Consider the following 20,040-nt stretch of genomic DNA (forward strand, 5'->3'; position numbering starts at 1 on the left):
AGCAAATCAGCAGTGAATTTATTTTCTGAGGCACTATGGATGTCTAGTTTGTAATCCTAGTACGTTGGCTGTTTTTCCTTAAATGAGCATAAAAGCAAAAGGAAAGAAAGAGCTGTATCACTGGAGAACTTGATACCTTTTACCCTGCCAAATATCTCTAGCCTTTTGTTGTGGTTACAGCTTTATTGAGATATAATTCACAGACCACACAATTCACCCATTAAAATATACAAATCAATAGTTTTTAATATATTCATGGGATTATGCAACCATCACCACAATCCATTTAAGAACATTCTTATCTCTCTTTAGCATCACATCTCCCAACCCACCCAGTCTACCCTATGCCCAGCCCAGTCAACCACCAGTCTTCTTTCTGTCTTTATGGAATTGCTTCCTCTGCACATTTCATATGAGTGGAATCATAGCCATGTTTCCCTGAAAATAAGACCTAACTGGAAAAAAAAATGGTGGCTTTCACTATGGTGATGGCCGGTGTCTGGCAGAAGATTGTACCTCACCATTCTCTTGCTCTGGGGCTACTCTGTAAGGCAGGTAAAGCCAGGTGATTGGGGCTGGCATTTTTTATCTCTAATTTTCAAGGCTGATTATTATTATTATGGTTAGGTCTTATTTTTAAAGAAACATGGTATGTTGCTCTTGTGTCCAGATTCCTAGTATATGTTTTCAAGGTTTGTGCATATTGTAGCATGTGTCATTACTTTATTCCTTTTTGTGAGCTAATAATATTTCACTACCTCGCCAGACTTTTATATATTGAACCAAAAATTTCGCTCCCTGCAATATCAATGCTGATAGGTGCAAAGGTGTGACTACATAAACGTATTCCCAAAAGAGTATCACCCACGCTCACACTGCAGGAAGGCCGAGTTCACCTGCTCAGTCTTTTCTCCTGCTGTGGTGTTTAAGCATCTCTGGGTGACACTGAGTCCATCTGGCTGAGGTTTCCTGGAAGCCAACATAGTCCACCCTGAGAATCTAGTACCTTCAGGCCACTTCCACTGGATGAGATGCAGGGCTTTAACCTGCCAATAGGTGAGTTTAATGTGCCAAAAGGATGAGGCAAGTGCAGTTACGAGGGCTTGGGCTTTCCTCAGCTAACATCAAGAAAGTGAGCTTGGCGATGGTGTGTGTGCAAGGGTCTCTATGTCCCAATTGAAGCTTTGATTCTGTCACTCACTCTGCATACTGTGGGCATGTTCAGTGTGGCAGGAGCCATGCTGGATGCTAGGGATTCAATAGGACTCAGAGCAACACAGTCAGGGGACAAATAACCAGACAAATCTACCTTTAATCGGTGTGATAAATGCTGTATCAGAAAAGGGCAGGGTACCCTGAGACAGGCTAATGGTGGAGCAGCCTTGTTAGACGGAGGGCACTGATGTGAGAAATATTCCAAAACTGAGCCTTTCTGGGGTCAACTTCAAGCTGTGCTGTGAAGGTTGGGCAAGCATGCGTGGCAGAGAGAAATGCTCAGGGGAAGGAAGGCCGTGTCAGGACCAGGTTAGATTCTGTGGGGTCTTCAGAGGGGCTGCCCTGGGAGGTTTCGGATGGGGAAGTCCAGTAATCAGATTCTGAATACATGGGAGACTGTGTTTCACTGCCTCCTTGATTTTACAAATGGACACCTGACTAGGTGACTACTGACTAGGTGACCGATGCTATCACTCCTAGACTGAAGCATGAAAGAAGAGCGTGAGCTCTCCAAGTGCTCTGCATCTTTTAATGCAGTGGAAAAGATCTCACTGGTGCAGGAGAGACAGTGGATTGGGGCAGAATTGAAGCAGGAAGACAGGTGGAAAGCAAGAAGCAAACATGACTCAGACTAGAGTGGCGCTGGCAGGCATAATCATTGGCTGGGTCTGACAGGTATCTGGAACAGAGAAACAGATGCTGAGGACAATGACGTACTGGAAGGATGGGATCTGGTTGCAGCTGAGCGGATGGGTTGATCTTTGACATGAGGGTGGGGTGCATCTCTCATTGTAACAGGAGAGAAGAGGCCATGGAAATGGTGGGTGAGGGTAGATCTTGGAGTTCACATCATATGGCCTCTGTCTCCTCGAAACAGTAAGAGATGAGGTCACCAGTTGTGGGCCATCGGGGAAGAGGAGAAGGGTCTGCAGAGATAAGAGAAAATTCGACACAAGTCCCATAGAAATGGGAGGGCAGATGGGAGCACAGTGCAGGAGCACCATAGGGTGTAAGAATAGTGGACAAACTTCACAGGGACAACTGGTCTACCCAGTTGTGTGGTTCCTTCCAGTGGGGCTCAGCTGCTCTAGAGGAGGTGTGAAGAAGAGTGTTCTTCCAAGTTCAGCAGCAACAACTAAGGAGGGAAAGGGAGTTTCCAGTGAGTGATTATCATAGCAAGGGCTTGAATCTATACTGGAGAGAAATTGAAATGAAGGGTTGGACAAGGTAGGGAACTGCATGCTGGGCATGGCAGTGCATGCCTGTAATCCCAGCACTCAGGAGGCTGAGGCAGGAAAATTGCCATGAGTTCGAGGACAGCCTGGGCTACATAGGGAGACCCCGTCTCCAAAAAAAAGAGGCATCTAATGAGTTCACTTGAAGGTTAGGAGGCTGAGGTCAGAGAGGGCATGTTTGGTTCTTGTTTTTTTAATGTAGGGAGGAAATGGGCATTTTGAAGATACCCATTCTGTCTCCCCAAGGGTCCCACAACTCCTCCCAAAAAGTGAGCCCTGTCAGGATGGTGGCTCAGGGTTTGGAGAGGCATGTGCCTTTGGGGCATGTACTGAGGACAAGTGGTGGTAAAAGTCATATAAAAACAATTTTTGTAATGAGTGAAAAGAATCATTTGGGTCAGACACGGTGGCACATGCCTACAATCCTAGCACTTAGGAGTCCAAGACAAGAGGATTGCTGTGAGTTTGAGGCCCGCCTGAGCTACATAGCCAGTTCAAGGCCAGTGTGCATTACATAGTGAGACCCTGTCTCAAAAAACAAGACAAAACAAAACAAAACAAGAATAATTTGGGGCCCCATGTTCATTCTATGAAGGCTTTTTTCTTGAAATCTGCACTGACTGAAGCTTGATACAGGTTTACTGAGCCAGTCAATCAACCAATAAATCAATCAAGATGAGATCTGTGCCCAAATTTAGCCAACCACCTAAGTCCATTAGAATCCATATCTTTGATTTCAGCGACACAGACTCAAGAGAGACTGCCTGAGTGAGAATCACTTTACCATCTTTAGAATCTTCTGGAAAGTCTGTGATCTACTTCCCAAAGGCTGAATGTGCCAGGGACAGCACAGCATCGTGGAAAGAGTGAGGGTGTTGAAGCTTTTCCTTTTCCTATGGAATATGCACTTTTGAGCCTTACACGTCCCACCTGCAGGAAAGGGAATGATACACATATTCACCAGGCCGCTAGAACGATTATGCAAAATGTATCATCTAAACTTCCCAGAACAGGGTTTGGCACGTATCAGGAACTCCACGAAGAGTGCTTTGAGGGTTTTCATAAACGCATCAAAAGTAGAGAGAAGCAGGCTCAAGGAATGATAAATTATACCCCAGCTCTCGTCCTCACTCTAAACCAGTTGGAAAAATCTGGCAGTTGTATGGACACATGTTATTTTAAATATCCTAAAAGTCTTCCAGTACCACAGCCATTTTCCCATGATAAATGGGCAAGTTCGTCATAGTGATCTGTATTCTACACAGGCAATGTAATCTGAAGAGCCTGGTTATTCTGCAAAAATCATCCTGGAAGACCCTTCCTCTCCAAGCTCCTTTATAAAGTTCTGACTCTTTCTTGGATGGGAAGTCTCTGGCATTTGCACAGAGCAAAAGTCCCTCTCAGATCATGTTTTGAGAATGAGCCAAGAGACAGATGTGAGAAAGTGCCACTGCTAGCAGGGAAGGAAGACATGTTGCATTTAGGGCCATCATTCTTGGGACCCAGGAATGAGAGAGTTATTTAGTTAGGAAGCATGTCGTGGTAGCGCGGCTCCGCTCTCTGGGTGTTGCTGTGGTCCTGGTGAGCCACGTGGTCAGCCCACAGCCAGTTGTCATGGCCTGTTCATGTGCCTCTCCAGAAAATGACACTCGCTGCTAATGGGTAGGAAGGCTCCAGGGCCTCCTGTACATGGACAGTTCACTATCCAGGAGTGTCTCTGACTGTTGATCTTCGGACATCCCCCGCACAAATTTTAGCTAAGCACTCTGAGAAAGGAAATGAGGTTTTCTTGTTGCTGAAGGTGTCTTACTTTTTCTTTGTGAGAAAAGCAGTGCAGTGTAACTTACACAGTTTGTGTTGGCTTCCCTTGTACTTCCTGTAGCCCCTTCTCCCAGATATCAGCTGGCCTCAACGGCAAACATAAATAAGCAATTCTCGGCAGCAAGAGGATTTGGTTTCCTCTCGCCTCTCCCAGTCTGCAGCAGGCGGTGGGCTTGGTCTTTCAGGATTCTTGCTTTGCTCTGTGTCAGCTGCTGCTGTCATCTGTCGGCTGTTTTGCCCGCTCTCCGGGCACTGCACGGCCCTGGTGTCAGTGCTGTGTCCTCAGAGAAGCTCATGTATGGGTGAAAAGCTTTACGTAGACGTTACTTAAATATCTTGATATTCACTCAAACCAAATACAGTTCAGTGATATTCAATAAATGTAGAGTTGTGCAACCATCACCATACTTGTTTTACTACTCTTGATCTTAACCAAAAGGCCAAGAAGCAATGCCACAGTCCAACTTTAATCTAATCCCACCATCTCAAAAAGGTTTTCGGGCTCGTTAGCAGTCAGTTCCGTTTCCTGACTCTTGTTCCAGGAACCACTCCTTTTAGTTCTGTCTCTACTTTTGCTTTCACTCTACTTTTATATTTTGTATCAGTGAAATCCTACACTATGTTGTCCTTTGTGTCTGGCTTCTCCTACTGAGTGTGTTTTTGAGGATCATCCATCCAGCATGTATTAATAATTAATTTTGTTATTATTAATTTCATTCCATTGGGTGGATGTACCATAACTGTGTTTTTGTTTGCCATGTTTTCTTTTTACAAGTGCAAAAATGGGTCTATAGTTTCACCTTTCTGGGGTATTTGATGACCGTACAGACACCTTTGGAGTATATAGGGGTGTGTGTGTGTGTGTGTGTGTGTGTGTGTGTCCATGTGTATATCTGAAAGGCAGTGTGAGCAGTTCTTCAACTGATTTGAAAAGTGGTTTTTAAATATTATCTACAGCCGGGTGTGGTGGCACACACCTGTAATCCCAGCACTTGGGAGGCTGAGGCAGGAGGATCGTTGCAAGTTGGAGGACAGCCTGGGCTACAAAGTGAGTTCAAGACCATCCTGCACTGCATAGTGAGACCCTGTCTTAAAAAGACCCCAAAAATATTATCTACATTATACCTTAAACATTTTAAAATTTATTTTCTTATTAGTACGTTTGTTATATATAACGTTTACATTCCTTTAGGGGAATTTGTACATGTACATAACACATCTTAATTCCTTTTCTTTGCATCCCTTTTCCTTTCCCTCCCCACCCCATCTTTTGATCCCTTTCTTCTTCTAGAAAGATCTACGTCCCTACTTCCTATCATCTTTTACTTTGCTCTTTATACTTCGGGTTTCTCATATAAGAGAAACTATGCAATACTTAAGTTTGTGCATCTGATTTATTTCACTTAACACCATGGCCTCGAGGTGCGTCCATTTTCCTACAGATGACTCAAGTTTATCTTTCTTTGTAGCAGAGAAGTACTCAAACATATATTAAGTGTACAATTTTAAAAAGTGTACTAAGTTTTAAAAATATTTCTTTTTTTGTGTTTAGTTCCCAAGAACATACTCACAGCGATTGATCCAGCCATTGCTAATGTGAAGCCTACTTTGTCGCAGGAAGATGGTGAACATGGTAATTTTTATTGCTTACTACCAGCGTTTCTCTTTAAGTAAACGTAAACATCCGCCTGACCACAGTCTGGCACACACTGGACAAAATGAAAGGGGATCTCAGCAGGATTGTTGGTGCCAGTGGCTGCAAATGATAGCTAGCATTTTGTTTTTGTTTTGATCTTTTGAAATCTTAAGTAGAATCAGCTTCTGCTCCATTCTCCTATTGCTTCCTAAAAGAACTGTGACGTCAAACAAGCTTAAAAATAAGTTGGGTTCTGGAGTTTTACAGTGAGCCTGTTGCAAAAATGATCTTGTCAGGAACCCAGGTGAATCAGAGCCCACCGCCGCTCGCCTGCCAGCCTCTTCCTTTGGGTCTCACTTGCATGTTGTAAAATGTATGTGGGGTGTGAACGCCCTGATTTTTAAAATGAAATCTAGAATGAAATTCAGCCTTGTGGGGTTCCAGACAAAAACTACAAAGACCCAGTACAGCAGCTACAGTACTGGGCTCTCCATAGCAAGAGTTTGGTCTTGCATTACTTTTATTATATTTATTAGCTGATTCCCCTGTAATTATAAAAGTAAACTATAGATGCTCAGCCACTTTCCTCACTCTGGGACAAAACTGACACCCACAACTTAAAGCAGGGGGCTTATTCTGGATCACAGTGCCAGTCCACGCTTAGCTAGCTCAAAAGCAGAAAGAACATGGTGGACCGTCATTGTAGGGGAAATCCATCCAACCCATGACAGCCAGGAGGTACATAGAGAGCAGAGCGGGGAATAAGAATACCGGACTCCCTCCCAGGCCAAGGCCTCAGTGCCCCACCACCAACCGAGCCCCACCATCCTAACAGTGCATTCAACTACTGACGAATATAGTGACTGCAGATCCTACCTCATGAAACTCTTAAGGAACATTATACACCTAAACCACAGCAGCAAGTCTCCATCCATATACATGAGGATGGCTTCAAGGACCATGCACAGATACCAAAATTGGAAGACACTCAAGTATCTTATTTAAAATTACCTTGTATTTGGATATAACCTATGCATATCTCCTGTACACTTTAAATCATCTCTAAATGACCTAAAATAACTACAACATTGTAAATGTTATGTAATAGTTGTGGAAAAAACGACACAGCAAAAGAAATTTGTACTTCTTCGAGACAGATGCATTGTTTTCTTAACATTTTGATCACTCCTGCGTTGAGTCCTTGGATGTCAAACACTCAGAAAGAGAGGTTTAAATATGTACTACAATTTTATTTATACGTATTGACATGAAAAGCACTAAGAGTTGAAGTCATCCCTACACCAAAGCTTTGTGAGCACCCCTGGAAATGTTCACCTAGTTCACCACCTTGCTTTCTGCCAGACTGTGTTTCGCAGTCCCACTACTTTCTCTAACCCTAACCCTAACCCTAACCCTAACCCTAACCAGGCTCCCACTTGACCCTTGAATTCCCTTGCCCCCTGTAGTGGAGGCTTGAGAGCTCTGTGCCATCTTTCTTACAGGCATCTGCCCCATCTGACATCCCCAAGGGTTCCCTGAGTCCCTTGAAAGCCCCATCACCAGCTTGCTAAACTCCATCCAGGCAGATCACCAATCACCAGTATCTAGAAGCCAATCAGCCCAAAGTTTTGTCATCTCCAAAAAAAAAAAAAAAAAAAAAAAGCAGCTCATCACAATCTCCCTCCAAGGTTTTTTGTTTGTTTGTTTTTGTCTTTTTGAGACAGGGTCTCACTATGCAGTTCAGGCTGCCCTTGAGTTCATTTTGTAGCCCAGGCTCGTCTAAAACTCGCAACAATCCTCCTGCCTCAGCCTTCCGAGTGCTGGGATTACAGGCACGCGCCACCACGCCTGGCTTGTAATCCAAGGTTTGTCTTGTCTTCTGGTCCACAGAGCAGACAGCAGCTCCGTGTTTAAAATGAGATGTTACTTATTACGCCTTCAACAGGCGTGGTGAATGCCATTGCCCTTGAGATGGGACAATGAATATTTTTTTCTTCATTGGAATGGAGGAGCCCTACCAGAAGTTGTAATCAACAGTTTTAAAGTCTCAGATCCCTTTTATTGTTCTGTGAAAGCTTGCTTACTAAGTGTTCTTCCTGGCTTAATCTTCTATAATTTAGCCCACAGCCCATTTATTTGATTTCTTTTTTGACTTTTGATTATTATGACAGTCCTGGGCAAGGAACAGCAGGGGTATCTTAGGACAAGCGTACTATGAACAACACTGATTAACTGCTTTTGCATTTTTCATAAAACAGGTATAAACTTTGACCCCAGTGAATCCAAGATTCTGCAGAAAGATGGAGTTATTGTGAGCAACTCCCTGGCAGCGTTTGCTTACATTAGAGGTGGGTCAATGAATCGATGCTTCGTAAAATGCCAGCAGATTTGTGAAAGCCTTATTAACAAATGCACCATTCAATTACAACACTCAGATAACTAAAGGCACATGGCTTTTAATTTGACACAGCGTCTGCTTTGTTCCAAGATCCGGAAACACAGAAGCCCACATTCAAGTACAGTTGCAACCAGGCAACCAGCAGAGAATCACAAACATAAAGCCACATTATTTAGGGCTTGGGCTCCACAGGTATTTTCTCCCTTGAGATGTCGGAATGCATTTCCTAGGGCTAAAATTTGGAAGGATGCGGGGATTATTGAATTCCACCCCCAGCTGGAAGAAAAATGAATCAGATCACTTAGTAAATGAAACAGGTCATGCCCCACGAAGGCAGGGTCACAAGTATTATTTCTCATGGTTGCCAGGGTTTCCTCTGCTAATCTTTCCTACAAGGATCAATCAGACTCAGCCCTCATGAACTGGCAAGGCCAGAAGTTTGCACCCAGCCTGGTCATGTTATAGATCCTCTTTGCTAAGATAAAACAATCTTTCCTCATCACTGTCTGCTTATCTGAAGATGGATCATACTTTGGAATGTTGACTGCAAGTTTGCACAATGCCTGCCTGCCTGTTTAGGGTGACTATATTAGTCAGCTTTCTATCACTGCCACTTCACATCCGACATAGCATATTGGTCAGCTTTCTTGTTGCTCAGAGAAAATATGTGACACCTAATACCTAAAGGAGGAGAGATCTAATTTGGTTCATGGTTTCAGAAGGTTCAGTCCATAGTCAGCTGGTTCCAAGGGAGGAACATCACAGTAAAAGAGGAGCTCGGCAGAGCAAAGCTGCTCAGCTCACGGCAGCTAGAAGCAGAACGGGGGAACGGTGCCAGAGAGGCAAGGTGAAGGACCAGGTATAGTACCCAGTGCTACATCTCCATGACACATATGGAAGTGTGCTTTACTAATTCCCTGGACAGCTCTACAGCCAATCAAGTTGACAGTCCATTTAACTGTCTCACACAGGCTACATAGGAAGTAAAGAGATGTTTATTTTGGCTCATGGTTCTTGAGGTTCAAGCCGAAGATTGGATTGCCCTACCTGTCACTCTGGGCCTCTGGAGAGGGTGACCCTTCGTGGTGGGAGCACTTGTCAGAGTGAGCAATCACATCTCAAACCAGAGCAGAGAGGGGAACATACTAGGGTCCCCCAATCCCTTTGGAGGGTCTGCTCCCAATGACCTGAAGACCTCCCAAAAGACCCCTCCTCTCAAAAGTCCAAAGCTCCTCCCACTGCCACCACCCCAGCACCAAATTTCTACAGAGATCTCAGGGAGACACTCATCCAAGCCATAGCAGAAGGCAACACCTCTGAGACCTTCAGCCAATACACATTAGTAAAATGCATGTCAGCACCACTAAGGAAGGCCTGGTAGGGCCGAGACTGTGTGGAGCAAGCCTGACTCAGGGAAGTAAAGGCTTAAGGAATGTCAGTACAGAAGACAGAGAGCTCAGTCTCACCACCATGTTTCCTCTGTCTTTCCACATCAGTGTTCCTCCTGTGGGTTTGTCAGGTGGCGCCTGGTTATTGGTCTCTTTCATTTTCATAACCACGCTCCTGCCTCCATATCTTGCTGTTCCTGATAAGTATCAAAGTTACAAATGAGAAGATTTTTATTGTCAGAAATATCCCCTATTTTGAAAGTCCCTGGAGAGCCTCCTGGGAGAAAAGTCTTCATGAGGCTCCTCCAGAGGATGATGATGGAAGAGAGGTGACAATGACATCAGTTGCTGAGCCACAGCCATGCTGTGCGCTTTGCTGCCGCTCACCTGTCATTTTCTAGCCACAGCTGCCGTGGTCTGCTCAGCTTAAGCAGCTTAAGCGTCATGGGCCGCAAGTCTATGTTCCGGGTGCTGATTTATTCAGTTTCTGGCAAGGGCCCTTCCTCGCTTGTAGACAGCCACCTGCATGCTGTGTCCTCACATGGCAGAGAGGGGAGGAGACAGAGGACAGCAGAGAGATCTTATAAAACCACCAGTCCTGTCAGATTAGGTCCCCACACTTTTGACCTCCTTTAACCTTAACTAACTCCTAGAAACTTTATCTCTAGCAGCAGTCACGTTGGGGTTGAGACTTTAACACATTTCATCCCATAGCAACACCCCTGAAAGATGAGACTCTGATCCACCCTTCTGCCCTGAAGAAGCAGAGGGTCAGGAGAGTTGAACCATTTATCTGAGGGCACCATGGACAGCGGCCCAGGCAGGCTTCGCACTGGGCTGAGGACAAGGCTCTGAGACCTTATGTTATCTACACTAGCTTCCCTCCGGCCCTGTCTGACCTTTCTCCTACTCAGTCCCACCAATCATAGGACAGACTGATTTGCGACGTGCCTGTCTCCCTCGTGAGCTGTGATGCTCCTGAGGGCAAGTGCCTGCCGTCTCACTGACTGTCCATCCCTGTGCCTAGGCCTGTGCTGGTGCGGAAGAGGAACACAGTGAGTAGTCAGCAGATAGCCAGGTGATGCATCCTGAACTGATACTGTGAGCCATTCTGTGCCTTATTATCGCCCAGAATTTGCTATTTTTAGATCATTTTTTAAAATGTGAGAATTTGACAGGCTGTAATTTGGCTTTATTGAAATATATTTAGATACAATCATCTCAACAAGTGAAGCCCAAACCTGGATTTAATGCTCAGAATAAGACAGCTCTATGTTCACGGTGCTGGCTGTTAGCTAAATGAGGTTGTCACAGAGGCTCGGAAGGTCCTGGTGCAACAAGCGCCTCGGGGCTCCCCGTGTCCCTCCCTGCATGGTCACTCCAGATGCGGCAGCATGCAGTTCTTGGTCTGTGGTCACAGGGCAGTGCCCTGCAGTGCTTTCAGGCCATGCCAGCTCAGCCTAAGCCAGCAGCACACCAACAGAAAGTGTCATCTCATCTCTGCTGGAAGAGGGGCCCAGCCAGCCCTCAGGCACAGCCTTGCCCTGCAGTGGGGACGATCTGAGGGATGGACGGAGGTCCTGGGTACCCTCTAAAGGAGAGGCCGGTGGCAGGAGCAGCGTGGAGCCACGAGCATGACCAGGCCAGGCTCCAGCACAGCCCAGCCCAGTAGTTCCAAATTGAGTGAATCCCAAAGGACCTTCCCCCAGCTAGGCTGCAAGTAATTTCAACACATTAATGTGGTCAACTATACACGGGGACAAGTAGACAAGAAATCAGCGTCAAGGGCCTGGTCCTGCACTCGGGAAACACAGAGGTTGGAGGAAGGGACGTAAGATGTGTGATTATCTGAGAATCCCTGAAAAATAGTTTCTCCTGTGGCTGTTTGAGTGATCTGTGAGATCAGTTTCCTAATAGAACACTCTGAAGTTAGAGGGTGTGTGTGTGTGTGTGTGTGTGTGTGTGTGTGTGTTTCTTAGGAAGGCACTTTGAGAGCTGGCTCAGCATGAGCCCTTGTCCCCTGGCAGATGGTGCCTGACGGGACTTATTTATTCAGACAGTCTTGCTTCAGAACACGACCCCTCCCGTTCCTAATTAGTAACTAACCTAATTATGTCTTCCTGGCATCTGGCTTCGTGTGTTTACCTCATCGATGCCTGCAGGCATGCCTTTTGTGGCCCAGGATTTCCGTCCCTGCTCCTACTGTTTGCGACCGTTTTGAGTGTGTGTCTTCAGCCTTGTGACAGACACAGCTGGGGTAACTGAGGCCATGGGTAAGGCAGAGCTGGAAGGGACAGGCTCCCGGTATCCCCTGGGTGTGGGGGCATCATAGTTTCATATGAAAGCCGCTCTCGCATATCAGACAAACTCAGACAGAATACAAGTTTAATCACACATTCCAAAGTTGCAGCTACTTACCCCTGCCAGGGAGGACAATCGGAGATCAGGACTGCCTTGTCACGTAGGTGTGGGTTCTGATGTGTTCCCACGGTCCCCAATCTTTGGTTCTATGACAGAAAGTTACTGTCACGTCCCTGATGCTGTCAGACCAGGCTCTGGGACACTTTGTGTTTTCTCTTAGAGGTCCCTGGCCATGGCTGCTGCCTGGCTCCTTTTGATGTCAGGAGAGCCGTGAGAGGTGGGACCTTTGCCTGGCTCCTTGTGTCTCCTCTGGACGTGAATAAATTTGAGCAGGACCTGTGTTGGCCACAGGACCCAGATCTAAGTATTGAAAGAGGCTTTTTAAAATTTTTTTTAATTTTAAAGAGAGTAGTAAATGAGAAAAAAACAAACAAACAAAAAATTGAACAGTAGCAGCATACCAGTATCACGAACATAAGCAAATCAAAGCAAGAACATTCAAAGTGATACAGGGTCTCAAGACAAAATAATACAAATCAGCAGTGGTTGTTACATTGCATGTCGCTATCCTCAACTACATTGCTCAGATTACCAGATGTAAGAATGAAAGATTGCTCAAACCATTGAAGAGAAGAAGAAAATAATTCTTCGATAAAACATTAGAGGTGATAACAGAGTTTCACTAGACCAGATGGTAGGAGTTCACCACTGTAATTCCATTGTGTATTGTTACCTTCAGATCAGTTGCTCAGACCACCAGACACAAGCGTGCAAAGTCGATCAGAACATAAAACATTGTGAGCATTGACTGTTCATTTGAAAGAGGCTTTAAAGGCCACTGGCCACTGGGCTGAGGGTCCCAAGAGCAAACTACTGTGACCAAATGAAAGCTTTTCCATCCAGCCTGTGATGACATGATTCATTTAGAGCAATACCAACACGAACACAGTATGAAGAATCTATTCAACCACGTTATTTTTTCAGAGTATGTAATAGAAAAGAGGTCCAGCTGATCCTGGAAACAGATGAAATGTTTTTTGTGTAAAGCCTAGGTTCGTGTAGGAAGCCTCAGCCTGGGCCTGAGCCCTAACCAGTGGTGGCTTTGGACAAGTGACTCAGTTTCAATAGGAAGGGTTGGGCCAGCTCATCTCAAAGATGCCTGCTGCTACCATTCGGGGCTGTGTAGCTTCAAACTAAAGGATCCAGATGGACAGGAGGCCTGGTTCCCATCCACTTGCCAAGAGTTGCCTGTGCTCCCCTCTGACCACTGGGCCTTGGCAGATTGATGTGGGAGAGCCCTAAAGGGTGAGCATGTGGCAGAAGTGTACCTGAGCCATGAGGCAGCGAGGGTCTTAGGAGCGGGAAGCTGTCCCCGTACTTCCTCCCTGGAGAAGCGGAAGAGAGAACCTGACTCTGTGAGGCCCCATCCACAGGGCACCAAGCCTAGTGCTTCAGCCCGTGATCCCCTCCCCCAGGCTAGGCCAGGGAGAAGTGTGGAGGGCGAGGTGAGGCAGGAGAGAGAGCATTCCAGGCTGAAGGAAGAGCATGTGCAAAGACACCAAGGTGGGAAGCTCTGCATCACACATGAGGCCTGGACCGTGTGGGAAAGCAGAGCGACACGAGGCCTCTTGGCAGTCGGAGCGTGGCAGGGCTGGGTCAAAGCCCGCATTGCAGGCTGTGGTCAGGACTTGACTTTCAGCTTGTGACAGGAGGGAGACGATTTACAGGTTTTAAGTCAGGCAGGGGTGGGAGCAGATGTGTGCTTTTGAAAAGGTGGGCAGTGGCCACACGGGAAGGTGGGGGACAGGGACAAAGCGGGAGACTGGGAACCAGTTGTCATCTGGGAGATGTGAAGAGTGGTGTTCACCATTTTATTTGTTCACACAAATTCTCTAGGTTAAAAGACACTGTAATGAAAGTGCAAATACAAGCCATTCATGAGGAGACTGTAGCAGTAAACGGAACAAGTATTATCACTGAAGATGTATAGGATATCTGTGTATTTCTTTGTACATGAAAAGGAAATGCCGACCATGCAATAAAAAAAAAAAACTAAACGTGCAGGTGACACGCACTAGCATTCTGGGAAGAGGAATTACCTACACATGTGCACCTGGGAAGTGCAAATCAAAATCATAGCAAGATACAATTTTATACCATTGTGACTAAAAAATTGAAAATCTGTCCCTAGCAAGTGCTGGGGGTAAAGGAGGATTCAAGGACTTTTCCCACACCACACCAATTTAGAAACCAGAATTTTCCAAAATTGTAATCCATGGACCCTACAGCCCATCTAGTACCTCCTAGGGCAGTGCCCAAAAGAAGTGCTCGCAGATGTACAGCAGGGACATTGAGAAGAATGTTCATGGCTGCAGTGTGTATCCACAGGGGCAGCAACCGGGCAACAAGCCTGGTGCCCACCTGCGGGAGAGAGAGCTCCAACTGTACAACTGCCCAGGGAATGGACTTTGATACAACAATGGGATAGCAAGCCAGGAGAGAGGAACTCCAAGTCCCAAACATTCTCTGTAACATTATACTTGTATACAGTTTCTAGGAATACACAAAGATGCAAAATTGTACATAAAAAAGCAGGGAGTGATGAAGGTGGGATTCACTGTGGTAGCTACATTGTGGGCTTCCTGGTGGTAGCTACTTAGGTGGGTTTTATGGTTTGGACAAAAAATGTCCCCCAAAGGGACTATGTGTTTAGAGATTCGGCTTTTTCTGGGTGGGGTGGTTGAGACGGGATCTTACTATGTATTCCAGGCTGGCCTCAAACTGACAGCAGTCCTGTCTCTGCCTCCAGAGTGCTGGGATTACAGGCATGCACCACAACACCTGGCTCAAAAAATGGGCTTTTTTAAAGGTGATTAGCTCATGGGCACTGTCCTCCTCAGTGGGCTAAATCCATTCATAAGGTCATAGCTGAATGTGGTATTAGAAGATGGGGCCCGGCTGAGGGGAGTAAGTCCTCCCGTGGCATGAACTGAAGGGTAGAGCTGGACTCCAGCCTGTCTTCTCCGGCTCCTCCCCTTCTCCCTGGCTGCCATGAGATGAGCAGCTGTCCTCTTCTGTGCCCTTCTGTCATGATGTTCCTGCCTTGCACCCAGCTGACCATGGACTAAACCTCCTGAACAGTGAACTAAATAACACTTCCCTCCTTTAGGTTGTGGGTGTTGGGTATTATGTCCCAGCAACAAAGAGCTGACTAATCCAACAGGGAAAGAGGAGATGAGGTTAGGGAGCTACAGGTTAGATACAGGTTGTGGTCCAGGCCATGTAGGAACTTATTCATAGCATGGATCTATCAAAAGCCAGTATGCAAAGGAGGATCCTGTACTAGCCAATGTGTCATGTTCTAAGGATTATAAGTAATTTGACCTCATTATCTTTTAAAATAAATAATTAAGAAGTCCAAAAATAAATCTACTTTGTGACAGAGCCAACTCAAACCTGACTCTGTCCTCTGCAACACCACTGCTTGGACATGTGGGTGGGTGGGTGATCCTTGCTCCTAAGAAGCCTGACTGGGACGAAAGTCTGTCTGCCCGGAGCTAGGCCACCTTTCCACAGTGGCTGGAGAAGGAAGCAGATGGCTGGGATTTTGCTGCATCCACAGCACTCCCTACACACCACAGCATTACTACCAGCAAGGTTTATGTTTTCCAAGATGGAGAAATTGAGTTGTGGTTGCACCATGAGCACCAAAGCACTGGAGAAACTGGGCCCTGTGGGAGGGGCTGGCGGGAGGGTGGTAAGGGAACCACAGTGTCTTAGTTCATTTGCTGTGGCCCATAAGTCTGTGCCCCGGACTGGATGAGTTATGAAGAAAGAAGGTTTCTTGGTGCAAGGTCAAGGCCTGTATTTGGTGATGACCTTCTTGCTGGCCAATCGCAAGGCAAGTGGGGGCATCACAAGGCAGGAGACAGGGAATATGTGTGTGTGAGTTTATGCCTGTTCTCTTTTCTTATAAAGCCACCAGGGACCAATCATGGGGCTCCACCCTGAAGACCTTATCTAACCCAATCATCTCTCCAAGGCCCCCAGTTCCAAAGAACAGTAGGCAAGTTAAGGTCCCATCTCCAAATACTTCACAGTAGAGATTACACCTCACCACATGAACTCAGCGACACTCATACCACACCCAGGCTACAGCAGAAGGTGAGAAGAAGTCGGAGAGCAGCTTTGGTCTGCAAGAGAACAAGAGAAAAGCTCTGTCTATGGACCAAAAGCTCTGTCTTGGGTCTTAGCATCTTTTGAACCACACTATTTAATGACCTCATCCCAAACGCCACCGTGTCCACCCCTCTGATGTGGCATCACTCCCAGAGATGAAAACAGCCCTTGCTTCTCTCACAAAGGACCCATGCGTCTATTTGACCAAATCCCTTTACAAAGCTGACCCTTAAGAAAGTCACACTGTTCCTAAGAGCACTACAGACGCAACCCACTGTCCCGTCCCCAGCCGAGAGCAATGCTGAATGCGGGCATCTGTGTCCTGGAGAGCGATGGGGCGCTCCTGTGGGGGGGGGGCAACAAAGAGCAGCACACTTGAGTCCTGCCACTCGGGTGATGGCTTCAGCTGCAGGGAAGGAAGTGGACTGGGGAGGTTTCCAGTTACAAGAAGATAAGGTGCCCCAGTTCCACCCCTCCGTAAGACTGCATCGGCTGGATCCCTTGACCAGTGTGAAATTTAGCAGAGTTTTGAAACTCCAGCCTGGACCTCTGGGGAAGGATAGGAATTGCAAAGACAACACTCTCCATTATTCTCCCGGAATCAAAGGAGTGACAGTGCACCTCGAGGGGGACCCATTCAGCTGAGATGTGCTGAGAAAATGCGGAGGCACCAAAGCGAACCCCACAAGGAGCACACTGTTTAAGTTCCAAGCTCCAGCCCTGGTTCTGCACCGAGCTCAGGCAGCTGCTTTCCCCCTGGGCTTCAGATAAAGCATCTGCATCGGGGCTGGCAAAGTGTGGCGCATGGCCCAAATGTATAAATAAAGCTTTATTGGGACACAGCCGTGGTTTCTGCACTACATGAGATCTCTGGCTGCTTTTGCATTACCACAGCAGAGGCGAATATTTGCAACAGAGCAGAGAGCAAATGACCCAGAAAGCCTAAAATAGTTACTGTCTGGTCATTTACCAGGAAATTTACCAACCTCGGATCTGTAATAGGAGGGAACTGGTGAGGCATGGTGGTGTACGCCTGTAATCCCAACACTTGGGAGGCTGAGGCAGGAGTATCACTGAGTTTGAGGCCAGCCCGGGCTACATAGTGAGTTCAAGGCCAGTCTGTACTACATGGCAAGACCCTGTCTCAAAAAGGGAAGGGAGAGTACTCGATCATTATTTCCCAGAATGGATACGAACCACCAAGTAGAGAAAGGGAAAGAAGTAATACAGTCTTTGCCCTCCCTGATTGATGTATGGACTAAGCCTTTGTGAGGGTCAGGCCAAGGCATATAGTACATACAACATTATTTTTATTTCTGTCATTATTGTACAGAAAAATCCACTTGGATGCAAGAAAAATTACTAGAACTTTTATTTATTTTTAAAATAAAAAATGAAGGGATAAAGCTTTACAAACATTCGTAACATTATTCCTTCAATTTGCATACAGCCAGGCACAGTGGTACAAGTGCCTATAATTCCAGCTACTCTGGAGGCTGAAGCAGAAGGATCACAAGTTTGAGGCCAGGCTAGGGATATAGCTCAGGGCTGGGGATATAGCTCAGTGGCACAAGTGCCTACCTGGCAAGTGCAGGGTCCTGAGTTCGATTCCCAGTACCAAAAAAATAAACAAGTTTGAGGCCGTCCTGGGCTACTTAGCAAAAAATAAAAAGAACTAGAGAGGTAGCCCTGGGCCTTATTCTCAGTACCACAAAAAAAACGTAAGTCCTGGAGATGTAAATCAGTGGTAGAACACTTGCCTAGCATGTATTGAGAGCCTGGGCTCAATTCCCAATACCAAAGGGGGAAAAGTTCAGATAAATACTACGTATGTAAATTAATTCTGCATCATTGGCAACTGTTACTAATAGCTAAGGTTTGATTGAACATTTACTATGTGTCAGGGAGTAGCCTAGAAACTTTATAGGAATTAGCTCTGTGTTCATCACTTTCCTGTTACTGGGACAAACACCTGACACCCACCACTTAAAGGAAGGGAGGTTTATTGCTGACTCCAAGGCAGGAAGGCATGGTGGAAGGGCCTGGCGGAGGAGAGCTGCTCCTGTCATGGTGGACGGAAGCAGAGAAAGAAAGGAGGAACCGGGGAGAGAGATGTGCCCTTCAGGCCACACCCCCAGGGACCGCCTCTCCTGCCCAATCACCTCCCGAACACATGAGGCTTTGGGGCCATGTTAGATGTAGACCACAACTGGGCTGAGTTTAAGTGACGGGGGATCTGGCTCCTGCGTCCCTCTTCTGTGTGTCCTCACATATGCATGAATCTATTGACTGGGATCAAAGACTTTAATCACTGGAGGACAGGATCAGTTAAGAGCCGATGGTTCCAAAGATGCTGGTTAGGACTAGTCCTGTGGGATTTGGGCTGATAAAGACGGAAGCTCCTTCTGGCTCCTGACATATTCTCTTCCTCCTGCAGCGCACCCTGAGAGAGCCGCTCTGCTGTTTGTATCCAGTGTCTGCATCGGCCTGATCCTCACATTGTGTGCCTTAGTCATCAGAGTGTCCTGCACCAAAGACTTCAGGGAGATGCAGCTGGGGAAGGAGCACCTGGTGCCAGGAAGCAACAAGGCTGAGGACAGTGAGGACGACGAGGAAGAGGAGGAGGACTCCTCTGACTCCGAATTTCCAGGGGAATTATCAGGGTTTCGTAAGACTTCGTATCCAGCCTACAGCTCCACAGAGGCTGCAGAGCTGGCAGAAAGGATTGAGCGCAGAGAGCAAATCATTCAGGAAATATGGATGAACAGTGGTCTGGACACCTCGCTCCCAAGAAATATGGCCCAGTTCTACTGACAACCAGATGGATCTTCATGTGATCTCACTTTCTGAAGAGGGAAGGATCCAGTGTCCCTCCAGGTCTGTTTCACTTGTACCTTCTATGAAGGAGAATTTGTCATGTCACCCAAGACTGGTGAATACAGAAAGCTGTCAAAGGGACATTTCAAACTGTTTACAGCACATCCTGAAATAAATTAATTGGGAAGAACTCTTTTCGTTTTGTACTTATTTGAATGCATGCCTATATATTAACAACTCTATACATAACTAGAATTCACAGTTCCTGCACACTTATACATCCAGGTATTGTCCTAAGTGCTTGTCATGTACTAAGTCATTCAGTCCTCACAGTAACTTCGTGGCATAGTGCTATTACCCTCTTTCTACAGATGAAAAAAGACTCACAGATAGCCATAAAAAATATACTGATAGGTGGGACATGAGTCATGACATGTGATGTCATGAGTGATTTTGATTACTAACTTTATTTGTTTAGAGCAGATATCAACAGCAACAAATTTTAAAGGACAAGATGGTAAACTTTTTAGGTATTGCAGGTCATTATTGTTTCTGTCAAAACTACGCAACTCAGCTATTGTAGTTCAAAAGAAGCCATAGATAACACACGGGAATGTGGCTGTGTTCCAGTAGAACTTTATACATAGGTACAGGAGCATGATTTTTATTTAATTCTTGTATGCCACATATATTTCTTCTTTTTTAAATCAACCATTTAAGAGTGAAAAAAAAAAAAAACTTAGCTCTACAGAATCAGGCAGCAGGCTGGATTTGGATTCGGCCTGCAACCTATTTTAGTAAATAGCATGGCCCAGAAAGCCTAAAATACTCTTATCTTGTAAAGAAAAAGTTTATCAACTGTGGTTTAGAGTTTAAAACTGCAGAGCTTCTGGTAGCAAAAGCCATCCACCAGTGGGCAGAGGGGCTAATAAAGCAGTAGAAAAAAAGAGTTCCAGGAAACAGATTCCTGTTAGAACTGATGCTGGGCTC

General features: G+C 46.0%; 1 protein-coding gene across 6 annotated transcripts in view; it reads left to right on the top strand.

The window, feature by feature from the left end:
• Nucleotides 1-19,240, top strand: part of Eva1c (eva-1 homolog C (C. elegans)) — a 108,874-nt gene extending 89,634 nt beyond the window's left edge. For 5 of the 6 annotated variants that reach the window (XM_005375669.2, XM_005375668.2, XM_013504147.1 and 2 more), the window contains 3 exons: nt 5,824-5,904; nt 8,166-8,255; nt 18,671-19,240. In XM_005375669.2, coding sequence (XP_005375726.1) covers nt 5,824-5,904; nt 8,166-8,255; nt 18,671-19,047 — 548 coding nt within the window. In that variant the 3' untranslated portion in view covers nt 19,048-19,240. Of the gene's footprint in view, nt 1-5,823; nt 5,905-8,165; nt 8,256-16,032; nt 17,314-18,670 lie in introns of those variants that run through there. The other variant, XM_013504151.1, reaches the window with a different exon arrangement.
• Nucleotides 19,241-20,040: the final 800 nt, after the last annotated feature.

This window comes from Chinchilla lanigera, unplaced genomic scaffold (assembly GCF_000276665.1).
Source record: "Chinchilla lanigera isolate Chin_1 unplaced genomic scaffold, ChiLan1.0 scaffold00006, whole genome shotgun sequence".
NCBI lineage: Eukaryota > Metazoa > Chordata > Mammalia > Rodentia > Chinchillidae > Chinchilla > Chinchilla lanigera.